Consider the following 18,657-nt stretch of genomic DNA (forward strand, 5'->3'; position numbering starts at 1 on the left):
TGGAATAAAGATAATTCCATATGATATTGATAGTGCTTTGGAACAGAATTAATAGTATTTCTGCCTGACAGAATCACTACTATATTGTTTATCTCAAGGAAGTTTGTTACCAAAATTTAAATACTCTATATATTCCAAAAGCTGGTAACTGGGGGGGGTCACCTCTCTTTTATTCCACTAGGTAAATGCAGCAGGGACAACAGGTTACAGTATTAGATGACCCTTTGGAAAAAGGCTTTGAAACAGCAGGTAAATTCTCTCTACTTGCTGAAATAATGTAAGTGTATGCCAAGTTCTAGACTCTATTAGTTTTTTGGAGAAGGTTATTTTCTAGCTTTAAAGATTAGCAACAGATCTCTCTTTTTGACCATTCAAATATGTTATCACCCCACTCATGCAGAGAGGGGTTTTGGGGTTTTTTTTTTTCTCTTTTTAGCATTGCTGGGAAAAAAGGGAGAGTAGCCCTCATTATTTTAGAAAAACTTTTGTATTATTGTTTCATCTTTCAGAGTACAGTAAATAAGTACAGTTCTCTAAGAATAGCTTTATCTGTATTACTCACAGTTTAGTTACCATTTTTTTAACCTTTACTTTCTGAGGTCTAGTAACATATGAGGATCTCACCTATCAAATAAAGCCAGAAGAGTTAATCTATCAAAATTGATGCTAATCCAAAGCTTAGGCAGGATCCAAAAGCGATAGTACTGCTTGACTTTTTGAGCTGCTTCCTCTTGAGGTTGCATGTGGTCCTGAAGGTCAGGGCTCAGGTCAATATCTTGCTGCTCCAGCAGATCTGTATCCATGGTTAGCAGCCTGTTCAACCTGATCTGAGGAAGAGAAAGCTAAAAGAAAGTCAGTATTAACAAAAGCTCATTTTTATTGTATTGCTATATTCTACTGAAAACTGCTTTGGAAAAAATTGCTAGAATTATTTAGTTTCACTTTTGAGAAGCTATATATTAAACACTGTTAGTTCTCAGGCTTCTACTTACTTTTCCTGTCCTTATCACAGCAAATGAAGAGCACCAGCGGCAATAATAGTTTGCATACAACACAACTGTTTGGCATTTTAGCATATGCCTTATTTCAAATGAAGTATGAAAATGTCTTCCAAGCACATTATCCCATTTACTCTGAAAACTTCAAACTTGAAGACAAGTAAACTGATATGTGAATAGGAATAACGTATACTAAAAAAATAAACCAATTCTGAATTTCAATAAATTACAACACATTTCTTATAGTCAGCTAATCTGCATGCATACCCATGCCAAATGGTTGTTTTTGCATGACAAAGCAACATATGCGTGCATCAGTGGTCAAGTTCAAACTCACTACATTTAGAATACACTCAGAGACAAACTAAAAAAAAAAAGCTCTGCCCTAACTAGTCAAGTACTATTTATGACTGACTATATTTCTCACTTATTTTGTAGTTTGTCACTCTACAGTTCTCTTGAAATCACAGTAATACTAACAACCATAAAGGACATTTAAGGAAAGTACTCAGAAGGTTAAAAAGTTACTACAGTATGTATGTGTCGTCTAACCCACTTTATAAACTTCATTAACAGGCCAAGAAACATCTTAATGCACTGCCCTTCATTCTTAAACAATATAATCGTTAAAATGTCATTTAATGAAAAATCTTCACAATCTTTTAAAGCAAAGAGTAAAATTTAAATACTGATGTCACCTTTAAGTGTCAAAATTACAGGTTTTTGTTTGTTTGTTTTTTCCAACTATCTTGAAGTTTAACATTCGATTTCTTGGTTTTGAAAATTTTTTTCGTGACTCCTTGAAGCATCAGTGTACTGTAACTATGCTCAGCCAGCTTTTCCTTCCTAGAAAAATTCTAATAAAAACAACAAGCAGGAACACTTTCTAAAGGTATTTAAAAAATACAAAACATACTATCTAAGATAAGCTGTGTCAGAAAACAGGTGCTTTTTTGACAACTTTTTAAAAACTTGGTTTCTTAAAAGATAGAATCACCATAACATAACATTTGTCTCACTAGTAATAAATTTCAGTGGAAATTTCCATTTAGGTACGTGGGCTAAGCTTTTGCAAATACGAGTTTGCCTCAGACAGAATAATTCCCTCCAATGGGACCACACCGGCAAACCAGCAGCACATAACAGGTAATGCAGTCTCTTTTTTGAAGGGTATATTTTTGAGGGGGATGGTGGAAAGCAATGAAAGTTCCTCTAGCAGACACCAGGTTTGAAGATCACATTCTTGATCAAAAGCACAGTCAGGCAAATGGAGGTCTCTTGCTCCTCTGCCAAATGCTAAATCTATATTTCATTTTCCTTCTTGATTAGGTCGTTAGGTACTTCAATATACTTTACTTCGGTTTCCTCGCTTAAGAATCATGACCTTAAGAATCATGACCATTTGCACTGTTTTCATGACAGAGGGATATAAGACTTCAGAATTAAGAGTACAGATATGTCTGGACTTGTCAACAACATAAAAGGTTTGAGATCACAAAACTAAGGAATTCTAGAGCTATTTGCAGTATGAAACAGCGTAAGCCTCTGCCTTTTTTCCCCAGTCACTCCTTGCATATGAATTAAAACTTTGTACAGCAGATTCCAATGACAGATTTTTAAATTCCTTTCAGGGAAATTACTGAAGTTTCTCTCGGTCAGAACACAAAAGTTGTTCTTTCTGCTGCCTGCTAATCTTAGTAATGCAGAGGAAAAACTCTGTCCAAGTTGTCCAGTCATGTCTGGAAACCTTTACAAGGTATCTCAGAACATCCAATTTCCACGTGATTCAGAAAATCACTATGCTTTAGATCAGAGGAAACCATTTATATTTAAATTTTAAAGTGCTATGCAGAAAGATGAATTTGTATGTATATATGAAGACACTGCAACAATAAATAAATATTTTATCTTCATTTAAACCCAGGCAAAAATCCTTCTAAAGAACAAAGAACTACCACATAGGATGATTAATCAGTGCTATAAAATTGGAAAGTCTTCTGATTTTTTGCATGCTTTAAAAATAAATAAGAAAAACTTACTAGATCATGTGGATAAAAGCGAACTGAGGTAGAACTCGATACGTGAGAGTCCGTGTCACTATAAGAACAGGGGAAAGACTTCAGATTATAAAACTACATTTTATTTCAACAGGCCACTCCAATTTTCTAGCGTCCCAAATTAATTTTGACTCCTTGTAAATTTTATTTAAAAACCTTTAAGTTTTTCCTTCGATCACATATTTTAAAGAAGTATCCACTTAGTCTTGTGTACTGTGGTAAATTCTGTAGTTATAGTAAATCAGGAAACTCTTTACCCTTACCCTCAGTGTAATTTTCTCAACACCTAGTCCCTAAGCTGTCTAACAAGGATTATCACGATAGTAATTATTCCACTTGAATAAACAAAGATATTTTATAACTTGATAGCTACTGATGTGTAAACACGCAACACATCCCTAAAGGAGTGCAGAGTCTGCTATGTGTTCACATACAGAGTTTTTGTTAATTCTATACTGTTTTTACGAAGGTCCCAAAACTGCCAAAAACAGTACATACTTAACACGAGTATACTGAGTTACTTAACCATAAATTGCTTTTGAAAAACTTCACTTTAAATAAACTTAAATCTCTGGTAAGAAGAGCAAAATTACTTTGCAATTTCCATTCATTAGAGATGAGGAGAAATTTCTCTTACTGTATGAGAGTCCATATCCAACCATTGCTTTTTTCCCCAATTTTGGATAGCTTTTGGATGTTTGTTTTCCATGTAAATCACATGGCTGTAAGACTTGTATCAAATTTATGCAACTTTCCTTCAGTTCCTTGCCTTAAGATAAAAACATTCTTTGTTACCAATTTTACTTCACTGAAACTCAAGTATTCTCTAAAGCTGAGATCTGATTATTTGGATGTGGCCAGTTTGTTCCTTCCATTAGCACATATAACTTCATAAGAGCAGCCATCAGCAAAGCCATTGCATCTGGAACATGCAGTAGAGGCAGGCATTGGCAGCTTTGTGCAAGGAATACAGAACTTTTTGTCAAAGTTCAACTCTACAAAAGGCGCTTGCACACTTTCACAAGAAAGATTTGAAGATGGGAGCTTTTATAGTCAGTACTCCATAATTCCAATAGCTATTCCACCTACACATGGTGGGAATTTGTAGCATTCAGCATGATGCAATAGCTTCAGTGCAGTTCTATGTAGTGAAGTGGATTGGGGGGGCGGGGGACGCGTGGGAGGTTTTGGGTTGTTTTTCTTTCTTCTGCCTCCTGTCCCTTCAGAGAAAGAAAGGGCATCTTTCCAACAGCAGATGAACTTTCCAGTATATAGCTGGCTATTTCAACTGTAAGTCCAATTTTAACCTCAGGCATGTTAACACTTCCATGTATTGTTTCATGCCATCTATGAACTTGAGAACAAATTTATCAGTTTACATTTGCTTCACAATTCGAAGTTCATTTGTAAATAAGTTAACAGCCATTATGGTCAACAGCCACTTTGCCAAAACCTGGGTTAAATCCTTTAAGAAAGACTTTCTATAAGCCAATCAAAAATGCATTTGTCAAGTTCTCAGTTTGGACATTCATTGCTTAAGCTAATAGTAGTCTCCATTTTCTGAGATTTATTTAAGTGGAGAAGATTATTTATGCAGTTAGTGTAATCTTCTAGTAAAAATCACTTAGGTTTCAAAAGTAAAAGTATATGGATAATATTTTATATTGATTTTTTTGTAGTCCATACTAAATAACCTTTTAAAATTAAAATCAAAGATTTGGTTGCAGTAAGACAAGAATCATCACTCTTGACTGGCCTTCACACACACCAGATGTTGGATGCTCTTCTTGCAGCTGGCTCAAAGTTCACAAGTGACATGTCGCAGCCCCCTGTCTCGTAGAGCGTAGAACTGAACTTACCTATTAAAGAAAAGGTCAAAAGCAGGTCAAAATTTCATAATGTTTCATCCCACTGGCACTAGTTTCTATTTATTAACTTACTACTGAGATCAATTTAGACATATAAATTTACAGTGTCAAAATATAAAATGTGATTACACATTAATGTGTCACCAGTGCAGACAAGACATTAGCTACTCAGTCCTCTTTCATAACATTTTACAGGACATATATAAACTGCAATACTGAATTAAATTTTAAGAGTTTGTATTTACAAGATGTCACCATTAACACAACAGAAGCACAATTTAAGCCTTGCCCCCCCGCCCTAGAGAACAACCAGGCAAACAACTTGTAATGACCAGCTTCTTCAGTTCTTCCCCACCCCCCTACCCCCAGTAGAACAATCAGTAAATCATTCACTATCAGCATTTAAGAACCATGGCATTTAGCTAAGGCAGAGATTCCTCAAGTGTCCTGAATAAAATTCTTTTGAGAGGCACATGTCTATTTGAAAAGAAATACAAACAGTGAAAGAAGTGGCCAGAGATGCTTCATAAATTATACCTCTAGAAAAAAAGAAATGGCAGGCAGAGATTTATTCTACAAGCCAGAAGAAAACACTTCAGTGTAAGAACAGAAGACTGAAAACTAACTTCTCAGATAAACCATTTGGAGTTACTGGAACTCCATTAACCATAATTTCCTAAAGCTGTTATTAAAAACTTTTTGAATGAACAATATCAAGCTATTCCTAAATATGTAATTAACAAAAAAGTAGCCAGAGATTATAACTCAAATAATAAATTACCTTACTCACAATATGATTTTACAGTGCCCTTCTCCCACAATAGTCTGATCAGAGAGATAAGCATTGTAATTTCCCCTGAAGGCCAGGTTCAATATGTTTCAGCCCTGAATGCAGGAAGCTGATTTTGAAATTGTGATCTCATACAAAGTGTTCTGCCAACTTCTCCATCTCTTCTAGCTCAAAACCCTTCTTAAGTCATGATGCAAAGCAGGCAATATTTTAAGATCTGCTTATATAAAAAAAAAAATCCCACTTTGGAGCATCTGAACCAAAAACTGTATACACCTCTCAGCTGCATGTCCTGCAGCTCTTTCTTCTGTTGATACAGGATAACAAGCAGTCCCAGGAGAAATACCTAACAAGATCAGAGCTTCCAATCTTTCACTTTTCTGTGAGAACATAATCTGCATCTGATATAGTGGGGTTTGATTTTTTTTTTTTTTTTTTAAAAAACACTCTATGATCCTGCTCCAACTTCTCTTTAGACCCACAGACAATTAAGTTCAATTTAGAAGTGTTTGAAAGCGAGAAGGTTAAAAACCTCGAACTGGATGATTAGAACCAGTGAAACTAAGGAAAAACACTGGTATATTGAAAATATCTTCATAAAGCTTTCTACCCTCAGAGGGGGCACTTCAGACCAACCAGACACACACCGCAGCCATGCTAAGACCAACCATTCTAACAAGAAAGTCAACTACATAGTTCAGGAGTCATGTACAGTGTGTGTCGGAGCTCAGTAATACAACAGCTCTCAATATTTAATTATATCTGCTATAGGCATTTGTAAGGAAAAACCAAGCAGCAAGTTCACTTGTTAGGGTTTTTTCCTCAATAGTTAAGATTTTAATGAAGCGCTTCATTAAAATATCCTTTGGTTTTTAATGCATACTGTAGTAAACAGTTGTTACTGAAGTGTAAACTAGTGCAAGACATTAGGAATCTTCCTCCCCACAACTAATAAATAACGTTGGTTACACAGGTCTATTTCTTAACTGCATCAGTAAAAAAAAATTTCAACAGCAAACATGAAGGTATTAGATAATACACTTCAGGTTCTAGTCAGGACAAAATTATGCATAACTTAATACAGAAAAAATCTTCTGGGCAACCAGTCCTTAAAAGAGACAGGGAAGTTTGGGTTAAATTCTTCATGTTTCTGCACTACAGAATTGAGAGCTTGGAAATTAAACTTTCTGGTTTTTAAATTAACGAAATTCTAGTCCCAGAAGTTAGAATATACTACTTGCAAGATATAACTTCCCATTCTCTTGGGCTGAGATAATACATCAGATACATTTGTTTCAAAAGAAGTTTACTGAACTGTTACACTCATGTGAAATTTCTGAAAAGGGCCTCAAACTATGAAAAAAATTTAGCATAAAACGCTTCATGTTAGAAAATATCTACAGTTCCCTCACATCCAACTCATCTTTGAATCTGTCAAAATTTACTGCATTTGTATTGCTGCTTAAGTACTGCATGGCTGCAGCTGGATAAAACAAACCTGGTTAACAGAGAGGATGCAAACAGACAGAACACTTAATTCCAATTGTTTACATACAAACTACAAAACAGACTCAGGTTTTGCCATACTTGTCATTCACCCCGCTACTTATATAGGCTTCCTATTGAAAGTTAGCTCTCTGTCAAGAAAAGCACGTCTTCTCAATAAAACAAAGTTGTCTGCCCCCTTTTTTGTTTTTCTTTTGGTTTTTGTTTTGTTGGGGTTTTTTGTTTGTTTGTTTTAAATCAAAAGGCTCTCCAGAAAAGCCCCAACTCCTCCAAACTAGAAAAAGATGACAAGACTATTCAGTGCTGTTGAGGACGCAAACCCTACGGTGTGACTGGAGATTCTATGGCTGAGCTCCAAAGTCCCATCAATTAAATACTTTTTAAACTGTGTGAGATAACAGCAGCTTCCCCACAGCACACACACTCTAATGAATGATCCCAGTGCCCACAAGATTCAATACATATGGACATACCGAGCATTTTTAGTTACCCTAGTAATTTTCTCTCCTTCCCATTCCTAGCTCTCCCACAGCATTCCCTGAAATATTTTTAATAGCATCACACTGAAGAAGCTTCAGAAAGTTTTTTCTTTCTCTAAGGACTGTAGTTTTATCAAGTTGTGAACAAATGGCAGAGTCAAAAGTTTATTTTACAAATCAAATATGGCCAATAGCCTGTTTTTGCACTAAACAGAAATGCTTGTAACTTCTCCCCCACCCCTCAAAGGGAGGGCTGTGAGTTCTGAGCAAATTAAAGTCACCCAAACAATATTCTGTTTGGACCAGCTTACAAAAATAACAAAACCAAGTCATTGATACCCAGGCACACAAATCCAAAATACATCTTTGTTCTGACATGGAGAGGAAAAGATGAATGCACTTCCTTTGAAACAAGTTTCCTTGTTTCAAAAGACAAAAATATCTCATCACCAAGTCCAGAGACAACTATGTAACAGTTCACACTGTACGAATTGGTGTTCCCACAGTTACAGGAATCAATGAAAGCAACAGGCTGATGAGCTTACACAGATGAAACCTGGAAGACTTAAGTGGCTCAGGATCCAACTAAAATGGTGCTCTGATGGTTTCTTCAGCTAAGTTATTGTCAGCACATTTCCCAGTTTTCTATCTAATAAACATTAGTTAGTTTCAAACCTCTCATAAACTAGTTCTGAATGTTGCTAACACTTTTTGACATGTTGAAGCCTATATCATCATTAGATCAAGTGAGACTATCAAGACATAGTCATCTACTAGTTATGACAATTTTTTTTTAATCCTAGTCAGCAAAACCAAAGCCATCAGAATTTGAACACTCTGTAGCGTGCAAGGAGCTATCATTTCCAAAGGTCAAAATTTTACCTTCAGCTGCAGTATGAAGACTTACAATTTTTCAGTTAGAACACTTTAAAGCGGTTCATTTTTTATTTCTATATGAAGTTTGTCAAAAGAGTAACTTACCTATTACGCAGAATTCCACAGACTACAACAGGGATATTTTCAATAGGAACTATAAGAAGTGAGTATTTCTTTTCTACCTGTACCTTTGAAAATACTCCCCTATCCATCCCAAATAAATTACATCTACTTAATTATAAAAAGGTATTGAGGAACTGATTCTAAATTGTTTTTAATCAAACAAGTAATCAGTGTATACATTTATCCTTAAAGTTTTGATCTTCAAGACCATCCAACTGCCTTCAAAAATTAAAATTCTTCAATAAATCTGAAGGATTATTGCTTGCATGTGAGTGATACAACCAGAAATCCAACATAGCAGTGTAATTGTATTGTAAAGCTCCAGATGACCAGTTATCTTTAATCACAAAAGCAGTATTTCTTTAAAAAAAAACCAACCAAACAAAAAGCATTAGCTGAGGACATGAGGCTGTTATTTCACCCCAGTTTCAGAAACTAGACATCTGTTCTAGTAACTCAGTACTTGGATTCCTAACTACCACAAATTGTAACACCTACAGCCTTCGCTGCAAGGACTGAGAAAATCCCACCCATCACCTACACATCTCAAGAATCAGATATTAGTGAGAATAAAAGGCATCAGTACTGCCACACTGTGCTCTGCCATTCACTTAAGTCACGGTACGTGTTTTGTTGCTTTCTGGATTCATATTATATTAATCCTGCCTATAATCATGGTATTTGGTCTGCCACCTTTCCTTGCAGACCTGCATTCCTCCTATGATTTACTTCATATTTACTGCTCCACATTAAGCTCCTTTTCCATCCTTTCAAGTTCCTTCCCCCTCACAAAACAACAACATAACTGATAAAAGTCTTGCTACTTCCAACCTGGAAGACTAAAGATAATGCCTCAAAGCATCTCTTGCCTTACTCTCAGGACAATGCCCAGTTAAAGACAACTGTATAGTCACCAGACTGGATGTAGGCTAGGTATAATACAGTAAGGTTCATCCTTTGTAAAATAAGCCACCAGAATAAAGTTAACAGACACGAATCTTTAAAGCAAACAAAAAAATAAAAATTGTGTCTTGTTAAGAGCTGCAGCTTGACATCAACACATAAATGGAAAAAATGTAGAAGCAGATACTGCATTGGTGCACAAAAACAGGAGTCCTAAATGCGGGGGCTTTTAATGTAAATTAACACATGCCCTGTTTGTCTTCTAGAAGAGCTGGAATATGCTAATAGAATTTCAGTAAGAAAAGAAATTCTTATATGCATTGTACAGAGATGTATAACCCCATCTACTACATTTGTCACTGACATTTCCAGTTGCTGTAAATCAGGTTTTGTTTCCATATCTTTTCCCCACTCTCTATTTTCAATATTTTTCTGCCCTGGGCAGTCACAGCGATTTCTGCAGTGACAAAGAATTGGTCATATCACCTGCATTGCTTTGATCAGCATCAGAATAAAAGTTAAAGAAAAAACACCCTCCCCCATCCCCAAACTATACACAATCTAAAGTAACGTAACATAACAGGGTCATCCTTCACTGTAAGGTATCTTGGGACAACAGAGCAAAACCAACAGCCTTAGACTTAAGGGAAACGAGCCGTAGTGTTACTTCATCTCTGACTGAGGCTAAAAAAAACAAAACAAAAACACCCAAACAAACTATGTACCAGTTATAAGGAAAGATACTCTCCCTTCTTGTCAGGCCTGATAAAGGAATCATGCATGTGAAAGCTTGCACTATTTTGCCAACTATTTTACTCTAACAAAAGATAGTACCTGTCACACAAAGCCTGCTACGCAAGCTAGAAAATTTGATTTTCCTAAAATAACAAAAACAGATCTTGCCTATAACAGCTGTTTTCACTCATGGAAGGTTTCTAAACAGATGCTCAGAGCTTCAAATCAGCAATAAATCCCTATTATACATCAGATTTTTAGCTGAGCAGATCCTGGAAGTTTTGTGCCTCCCAAAGGCAATGTGCTGCCCCATATAAATGTAAGCACAGTACAGACAAAATTGCAGAATAATTTAGCTACATAAATTTCTGAAGACTCCAATACATGCCAAGTGCAATGAATATGCCTTTTCAGAGAGCCTGAATGCAATGCTGAATTTCTTAAATGATCCACTTATAACTTAAATAACTCAGACTTACCTAGATTGTGTATTAAATCTTGAATTCTATAAAACTTGATTGTATTATTTTGGATAAGATGAACCAAATCCTTCAAATACAATAATGGTGGCTTTAAGAATAAATCTCAACATTAACCTTGGACGGATATAACCAGTATCCCTGAATGTCAGAGTTATATTCCAATATTTTTTCAAACAAGAAATAAGAGTCCAAATTAAAGAAATCTGTAGTTTCATGTGATAAGCTTTCAGAGTTCAGAGACACATACAAGTGTTGAGATAGAAGTCTCAATTTTTCTATCTAGAAACTAGCTGAGTCACAGAATCTAAAATGAAAATTATCAGGTAAGTAGATTTTGTGTATTTAGCACATCTGTAGTTAGATTTTTATAAAACGTCCCAGAGATGTCAGGGCTGTTTTCAGTTTTGCTTATATTCAATTCTTCCTTATATTGCAGCTAGATGGCGCAGAAGAATGGCAACTTGTTAGCCAAACTCATATTTAAAGGGGTACCACAGCATGGCAACTCTTGAAGTCTTCCCCACTAGCGGAATAAGATGACAATTCACTTATATTTTAGTACTGGGTTACAGTAAGGTCTGAAACTAGTGTTTTGTCAGTGTTCTGAGCTAACCTGTACTTTCAGGTTATTACAGCTGACAGTTGCTCAAAATACTGTCACTAATAATTGTCAGTTCTAAAGATGCCCATTTTAATAATTCAAGGAAGAACTCCGTATTAATGCTGAAGTCTTAAGTAATACACGCCATGCACAGATAGCTGCAAAGACCCCTGCCAGGAATTTTTCCACATCTGCCCCTGCATTACCGTGTCACAGGAGATCAGGCACTTATTATGACCATCTTAACTTCCTTCTCCCTAGCAATTTTAGTAGCTGCACAGAAATTAATAAATAGTTAAGAATACTACATAAAATGGAGCATGAAGAACTAAGGGGCACTGTAAGGCTCCATGAAATGATGACATTCGATAAGAGAAAGAGTCCAGATTTTCTTCCAATCTGAAGCTCCTGAATTAAGGTGTACATGAAAAGTAAAGCACTCTCATTTACTTGAGGATTTCTTTTTTGAAGAGCAGCTAAGCAAGACTCATCTAAAAAATGTAAGGTCAAGAATTCCCAGGGACCATAACAAAAATTTTTTTCAGGAACCAGAAGATCCCCGAAGTTGGTCTCAATCTCTGCTAAACTACCTGTGACAAGGCAAGAAAACTTATGCATTACACATGTTACATTATTCAAGTCATGAAAGCTCTCACACCATCACTACTTGTATCTATGCATCCTTAGAGTGTTTCCCATCGTGCATTTGTCAGAGCAAGTGCCTGGAAGGCAATTGTGAAAGGCAAGGAATTTATGAGCAATATGGCCTTCTAAGAAATGCACCTACAAGACTCAGAAACAAAGAGAAGGTTAGCTGATTTTCACCGCATTATTACCGATATATCTGCCGTATTAAAACTTCCATGTCACCAAGGTTACATAAGGCCTGCATACCAAGTTCATCGTGCAAACTGCTACCGCCTACAGCAGATGCAGTGGCATGTGATGCTTCTAAGTGGACACTCCCATTTCTCACCAGCAAGGAGGCGCTAGCGCCGAGCACAGCTGCCTGGGAAGGGGGGCGGGACTGCACTCTGACCTGGGAGGAGGGCTGCTGACCTTGCTGACCATCTTGAAGGCTACGAGAAAACACGGATTGGGGACACATTACCAGGAAGAAGAGGAAAATAGCTAGAAGTGAAGCAAAACGACTTTTTAGTTTCAAGAGGAAAACTTAATAAAAAAAAAAAAGAGTATAGCATTAAGAAGCCACTTATTAGGGTTAAGATAACCCATGAGTTCCGTATAACAGAATATTTGGACACTGGTTACGTCAGTAATCTAGAGATACAGTTCCTGTCCTGTTTCTTAGAAGTAGCATTGCTTTCTAACATCTCCCCAAGTCACCCTCAAGTATATTCTTACAAGTCTTAATTTGTGGGTGCAAAAGCAAATTACTGGTGGTTAGTCTAATTGTAGACTAACCTGAGGTATCACCTACATACAGTAGTGACTATTCCAGTCTCCTCACGATAGTTAGGGTCCTTTTTGCTCATTGAGGTATGACTTGATCAGCCGTTTAGTTGGCCGTTTGGGTTTCTTTTGGTCACAATAACATCACCTTTCTTGCTATTAATCTGCACTCTAACTAGAAAATGTCTTTAAGCTTCGTTAGTAGCCATACGCTACCACAGACCTTGTAGATAACTGTAGTTAAACATTTGGATTCAGAATTTTTTTTTAATATATTAAGAATGCTTATAACAAATTATTAATTGGCAAAAGTTTTAAGTATATTTTGAAGTTATTTTGACAGTACAGCAAAAACTTTATTACTCAGTATTACTACCACAAAGAAATTCTTCTATACCCAGACACATACCTGCACCAAAAAACAGGTTTTAAAAGTCAACTTGGGCTTCAGAGAAATTTGTAAGTTTATAGCCATGTGAGTAGACAATGCTTGAAAATGTTAGTTCTTCTCTTCACAGCTTTCTCATTGCAAAACTATTTTATAAAGCTATTTAACAATGTTAGATTTTTAATAGCTTGTTTTATATTAAACATGGCGAAGTGTCAGAATACAACGTTTACACTTGTGTAGCACATCTACTTTGCAAGATTAGTCTTTTTATTGTCCTTCATTTTGTGCATTTAAAGAAGTTATATCACAGTCATTAGCTGTGGGACGTGATGAAATTAAGAAATCATTTTTTTTAGACAGTTAAAGAATTTATATTTTAAGGACTGCAGAAAATATCTTAAACACTCTTGAAAAACAATCTTTATCATCTGTTGCTTTTAACATTTCACTGTTTACAGTGTGATGCTACAGTTGGCAAGTGAGGCAACTGAAAAAGCAAGATCTTACTGAGAGCTGAGGAGTTATAACTAATGTACTTGCTTTTAACAGTATTTTCTAGAACATCTACTTTTCAGTTCTTTTGTTAGAGCACCACTGGAAAACAAAATATGGATAAGTATAAGAATAGGTGTTAAGAAAAGCTCATGCAAAATAAAGCAGACATGCACACAGCTCATGAGGTAAAAATTGTAACTCATTATTTATCGTATTCTAACATAATCTGAACTTTAAATTCAGTGTTTTGCTGCTGTACACAAGGCTTTCAGTGAGCTACATGGCAACAAAAGCCCTAAGGAAGCTCAGAGATGTGCCAGCCTTCATTGTCTCCCTTAAGTATTATCAGTAACATCAAAACAATGCTAAACAATGCTGCTTTCCCTTAAACAGTAGCTACGTATCAAAAGGTATATGCAAAGTTGCCTTTTCAGTGGTTATCCATCTCTCTCACAATAAAAACAACCCAAAACATTGACATTAACAGATTGCACAGCTATGCAAAAGATACATTTATGCTCTGCCTAATTAATAACTATAAAAATAAAATTCTGCTTCAGACAATCACTTACGTTCTCGTATCAGACACACATGCATACACCATTGACTACATAGAATGCCAATGCATACTTATGTTTAAAGTGCCCAAAAAACTGTCGACATTTAGACAGGACAAAAGCACGGGTGGTTGGTTGTTTTGTGGTGGGTTTTGGGGTTTGGTTTTGTTTTGTTTTTAAGTTACCAGGCAAAGTACTCTTGCGTCTAATTTAGCATCAAACCAGCAGAATTTACTAGACCAGGCTTTACTTAAGTGTCTACCATTGCCAAACACACATATATATAATGCCATTGTCTCTTTTACTAAACATTCCACAGAGGAAGTGAAAAGTAACTGCAATAATGGATAGGAAATTTAAAAAAAAAAAAAAAAAAAAAAAAATCAGGTTACACTCAACAGGTTTTAAGGGAACATCCCCCCAACATCCAATTTTATGCCAGAGTTAGAAGATTAGGAGATTAAAGTTTTGCTGGCAAGAATAAGAAAGAAGTAACAGCAGGGCAAGTAAAGATTAGTAAATCTAATACTGTTAGAAGTTTAACATCTGAAGTCATATGGATTAGCAATATCAGGAACCAGACCGAGGCAGCTAACCACTAGCATATATGTAATGCCAGTACAGGTGCAGTGATGTTTTGAAAAGATCTTGGTGGTAACTGGCTAAAAAATACCTGTATTTCTTCACATTTCTTCCTTATGCACGATTTTTTTTTTTTAAATCTTTCTTAAGAGTTTCTCCTTCCAGCAACACATAGAATTTACACTAAAATTAAGCTACCCATATAAAGGAAAGTTTTTTCATACTATTCATTTAGAAATCAGAACAGTAATAAATACAATTTTTCAGATGCATTCCACAGTTGGTAGTTCAAATGGAATTTATGTCAAAAAAATCTGAAAGCACTTTGGTGTTTAGTTGGACTAAGGCAATTTAACTCCACTCCAAGGAACAATCATTTAGCATCACAAACAATGCTTTGAGCAAAGTAACCTCACTAAGTATTCAATTCTGAACATGTGTTTATAGTACAAGTACTTTTGATAATGTGTCATTATGTCAGAGAAAGTACAGAGTTTGGGGGTTTTTTATTTAGAAAGGAACAAATTTAGATAACTGGAAGACGCATAGAGGAAAATACAAGGCTAGAATATTTGATCCGCTTTTTCACTCTTGAACATCTTGTCTGATTAAGAAGTTACTTCCACCAGCTTCCGTTTTCTCATGATCTCTCACTGAAGTCCAGCTTAAGCCATGGGAACCTTACTGACTGCACTAGCATGTGAAAATGAGGCAGCTGTCAGCCTCAGTTTAAAACAGAGTCCTTTATTTGCCCTACTTTCTACCTAAGAGAAAGAAGCCTCACTGTCTTCTGGCTAATACACAGTTAAGGAGCTCCGATTAGTCTGCACAGCCTCTTATGAATCAATACACACCCCTACACTACCCTCCTTTTTAAAAAAAAAAAAGGAGAAAACAACAAAATATCAGAAGCAAGTGAAAGCAATGGAGAGTAGAGCAAAAGTGATTAAGAGAACGCAAAGTTTTAGCATCCCTCACTATGAAGTAAATCACTAAAAGTTGAACAAGCTATGTTCAGCAAGATCAGAAGCTTAACAAAACACTGTCTGAAATTATGTGATTACTGCTACATACTGCACTAGCCACTAAAAAGACATCTAACTAGTTTCAGTCCTTGATGTGGCAGAAGTCAATCCTTCATTTGTTAGATTTTAGATACCATTCTTGCAATCCCCCTGCCTGAGGAAAATTTACAAACTTAGTCCTTGATTATTTCAGTGGTGCCACAAAGATGGCACAATTCCTCCCCCATCCTCTATTGTAAAGTATTTTCTTTTTATTTGCTCAGTTTCTACAGCTTTTTCCAGTTAAAAAAATTACACAAGTATTCCTGAAACACAAAAGCAGACTGCTCCTATTATTAAAAGATAGCTTAGCATATGAAGATCATTAAGCATACACAACATATACAATTATTCCTGCATATTTATCATATAACTGGAGGAAGAATTACTTTGTTATGTATGGGGGAGTGTTCCTTCCTCTACAAGCAATGTTCTTCTCACCAGATTCTCCAACACCGTAGGCAACCATGGGACTGACAGATTTAAAAAGCAAGTTTAAAAACTACCGTGGCTGCTGCTTCTACCGTTCAAGCTGACAGACCAAACAGAGCCGCTGTATGCAACATATCACTAGGCTGAGAATTGTTAATAAATGGGCCAGTGAAGGTTGGGGACTCCTGGGATACATGTATATAGTACATTTTAAACATCGCCAAGGCATGCAAAGTGCCACACAATTAGATTTAATACTGAGCAATACTGTGCATTCTATAACAAAGGCATCGCTATTACTTCATTATTTCTCTTTTGCTGTAAAAAGCTGCAGGATGTTCATACAATGGTTTACCTGTATTTTAGATTTGGAACCTTTGCACGTATGATTTAACTCTTTATAAAGTTCTGTCATTTTGTTATTATGCTTATCCCTATCTACAGATGTGAAAAGTGATTATGGCACCTGTCCCTAATGCTTACTTTCTTAAAGGAAAGAAAACCAAAGTGAGGCAACCAAAGTGATGAATAATATTTTCCTGGGTTTTTCTCCTTGCTTGAAAGTAAAAGTTTCTGAAGTTTTTAATAAAAAACACTGAGTCTAAGTTTGTTAGCATTAGTTCATTTTGTTATCAATCTGAAATCAGCTATAACATGTTAGAGACTGGCTATCCTGATCATTTGGAAAATAGTGCCACATATACATGCACAATTCAACAAGCCCACAGTGACATGCAGTGACAGCTCAAGGAGGTTATGGTGGGGAAGGAAGTAAAAAGTACTTTTCTGGTAACACTGGTGGGTTTGGGGAGAAGTGGTCTGCTGCATGCATGCTAAATATGGTGGAACATTTAGATACCCTACCTGAGGGGTGATCCGATGAGCAATGTAGGAGGGGTAGGGTTACTCCCTGCATTGTGCCGGCGTCGTACTGCCTGACGCCTAAATGTGCTGCGTTCACGACGAAATGTGACAGTCTCCTCGCTGGCTTGTGCTGCTGCATCAAGACAGACTTTAGGTCAAATAAGAACCCATCCTAGTTACGTACACAGTAACTTAAGACTCCTTTCTTCCCCCTGACCCTCCCCAAGTTAATGAACTTGACTTGCAACAACAAAAGTAGCTTATGCACTGACTGTTCAAATGACCTGCCTCAAGACAGGATCACAACACACAATTATTAGCAAAAATTTGGGTGTTTGGGGTGGGGTGGGGTGTGTGTGTTCTTGAATATACAGCTCTTTTTTTTTTTTTTTTTTTTTTTTTTTTTTACCCCCAGATCCAAGTAGTCAGGTTGCAAAAAAAGTCGGATATCCCAAATCTCTTCCATTTACACAGGGCAGGAAGAGACAAGACTGATCTCACCCTTTATCTCATTTAATAGATAATTAAAGGAGAAGCCTAAAGGACAACCTAGAAAGGTTGTCTGCCACTCCTCACCATAATATTCTCTTCTCAATTTTACAATTTCTGCCAGACAGATAGGGTTGAGGTTAACCTCATCACACCTCCTCAGGGGATAAAATAGAGTTTTGGGTTTTTTTTTCCCCCCCTCGTAAGCACCAAGGGATATATATTGCTCATTTTAGACTAGCTACACTATGATTTGGAGGAGCAGGGGGTTGAGATTAAGTGAGAGAATAACTTCTTTGTAAGGATTGGTGTTTTCATTATTTCAACTCCCCAAACAAAAAACAAACAAACAAAATGTTTGGTCCACTTAAAGCAACACTGTAAAAAACCCAGTTTGTATGTACTCAAGGGAGTCTTAGATTTTTCCACAGATTACCCCCCAAAATCCACTTGTGCTCCCTAAACTTCACAGTCTGGACAACTTCATGATGTGTCTCCAATCTCAGTCTTCCTCCTGAATCAAGGAAGCTACTAACCAATTCGAATGCAGAGCACTAGAGAGCTCAAATTAATGGGTCACAGAGAAAATAGGTTTTGGCAGGCAAGTGAAGAAGAAATAAAAAAAAAATTGACATGAAGTCAGTGCAAGAGCAGAATCACAATCTTGAAGGGGAAGTCACAGCTTGGTAGCCAAGAAGCCTGTTACTAGAGTGAGAAAACCAAGAATTGTGTCAAGCCAAAATAAAAAAAGAAAAAACACTAAGGGAGCAACACTTTTTTATGGCAGACAGATAACAGGCATAGTCGTCCATGTTCACTTAAGCACATTTCAAGTTACAACATTCCTGTCATTAAGCTTTCAAAACTTACCAGCAAAAACTCTAATGCTGGTCTACAGGGAATAGCAACCTATAGCAACCTACTACTGCTGCTGTGTATTACTGCCATAGCT

The 18,657-nt window shown here is 36.4% G+C and overlaps 1 protein-coding gene across 3 annotated transcripts in view; it reads right to left on the reverse strand.

Moving 5' to 3' along the window:
* PCNX1 (pecanex 1) overlaps positions 1-18,657 on the reverse strand; it is an 89,705-nt gene that overhangs the window by 38,735 nt on the left and 32,313 nt on the right. The window contains exons 7-11 of one of the 3 annotated variants that reach the window (XM_050898169.1): positions 17,217-17,349; positions 12,313-12,497; positions 4,824-4,914; positions 3,038-3,095; positions 625-842 (exon numbers count right to left, since the gene is read on the reverse strand). In XM_050898169.1, coding sequence (XP_050754126.1) covers positions 625-842; positions 3,038-3,095; positions 4,824-4,914; positions 12,313-12,497; positions 17,217-17,349 — 685 coding nt within the window. The remainder of the gene's footprint in view (positions 1-624; positions 843-3,037; positions 3,096-4,823; positions 4,915-12,312; positions 12,498-17,216; positions 17,350-18,657) is intronic. The other 2 variants (XM_050898171.1, XM_050898170.1) reach the window with 2 other exon arrangements.

The sequence above is a fragment of the Gymnogyps californianus genome, chromosome 5, assembly GCF_018139145.2.
Source record: "Gymnogyps californianus isolate 813 chromosome 5, ASM1813914v2, whole genome shotgun sequence".
Lineage (NCBI taxonomy): Eukaryota > Metazoa > Chordata > Aves > Accipitriformes > Cathartidae > Gymnogyps > Gymnogyps californianus.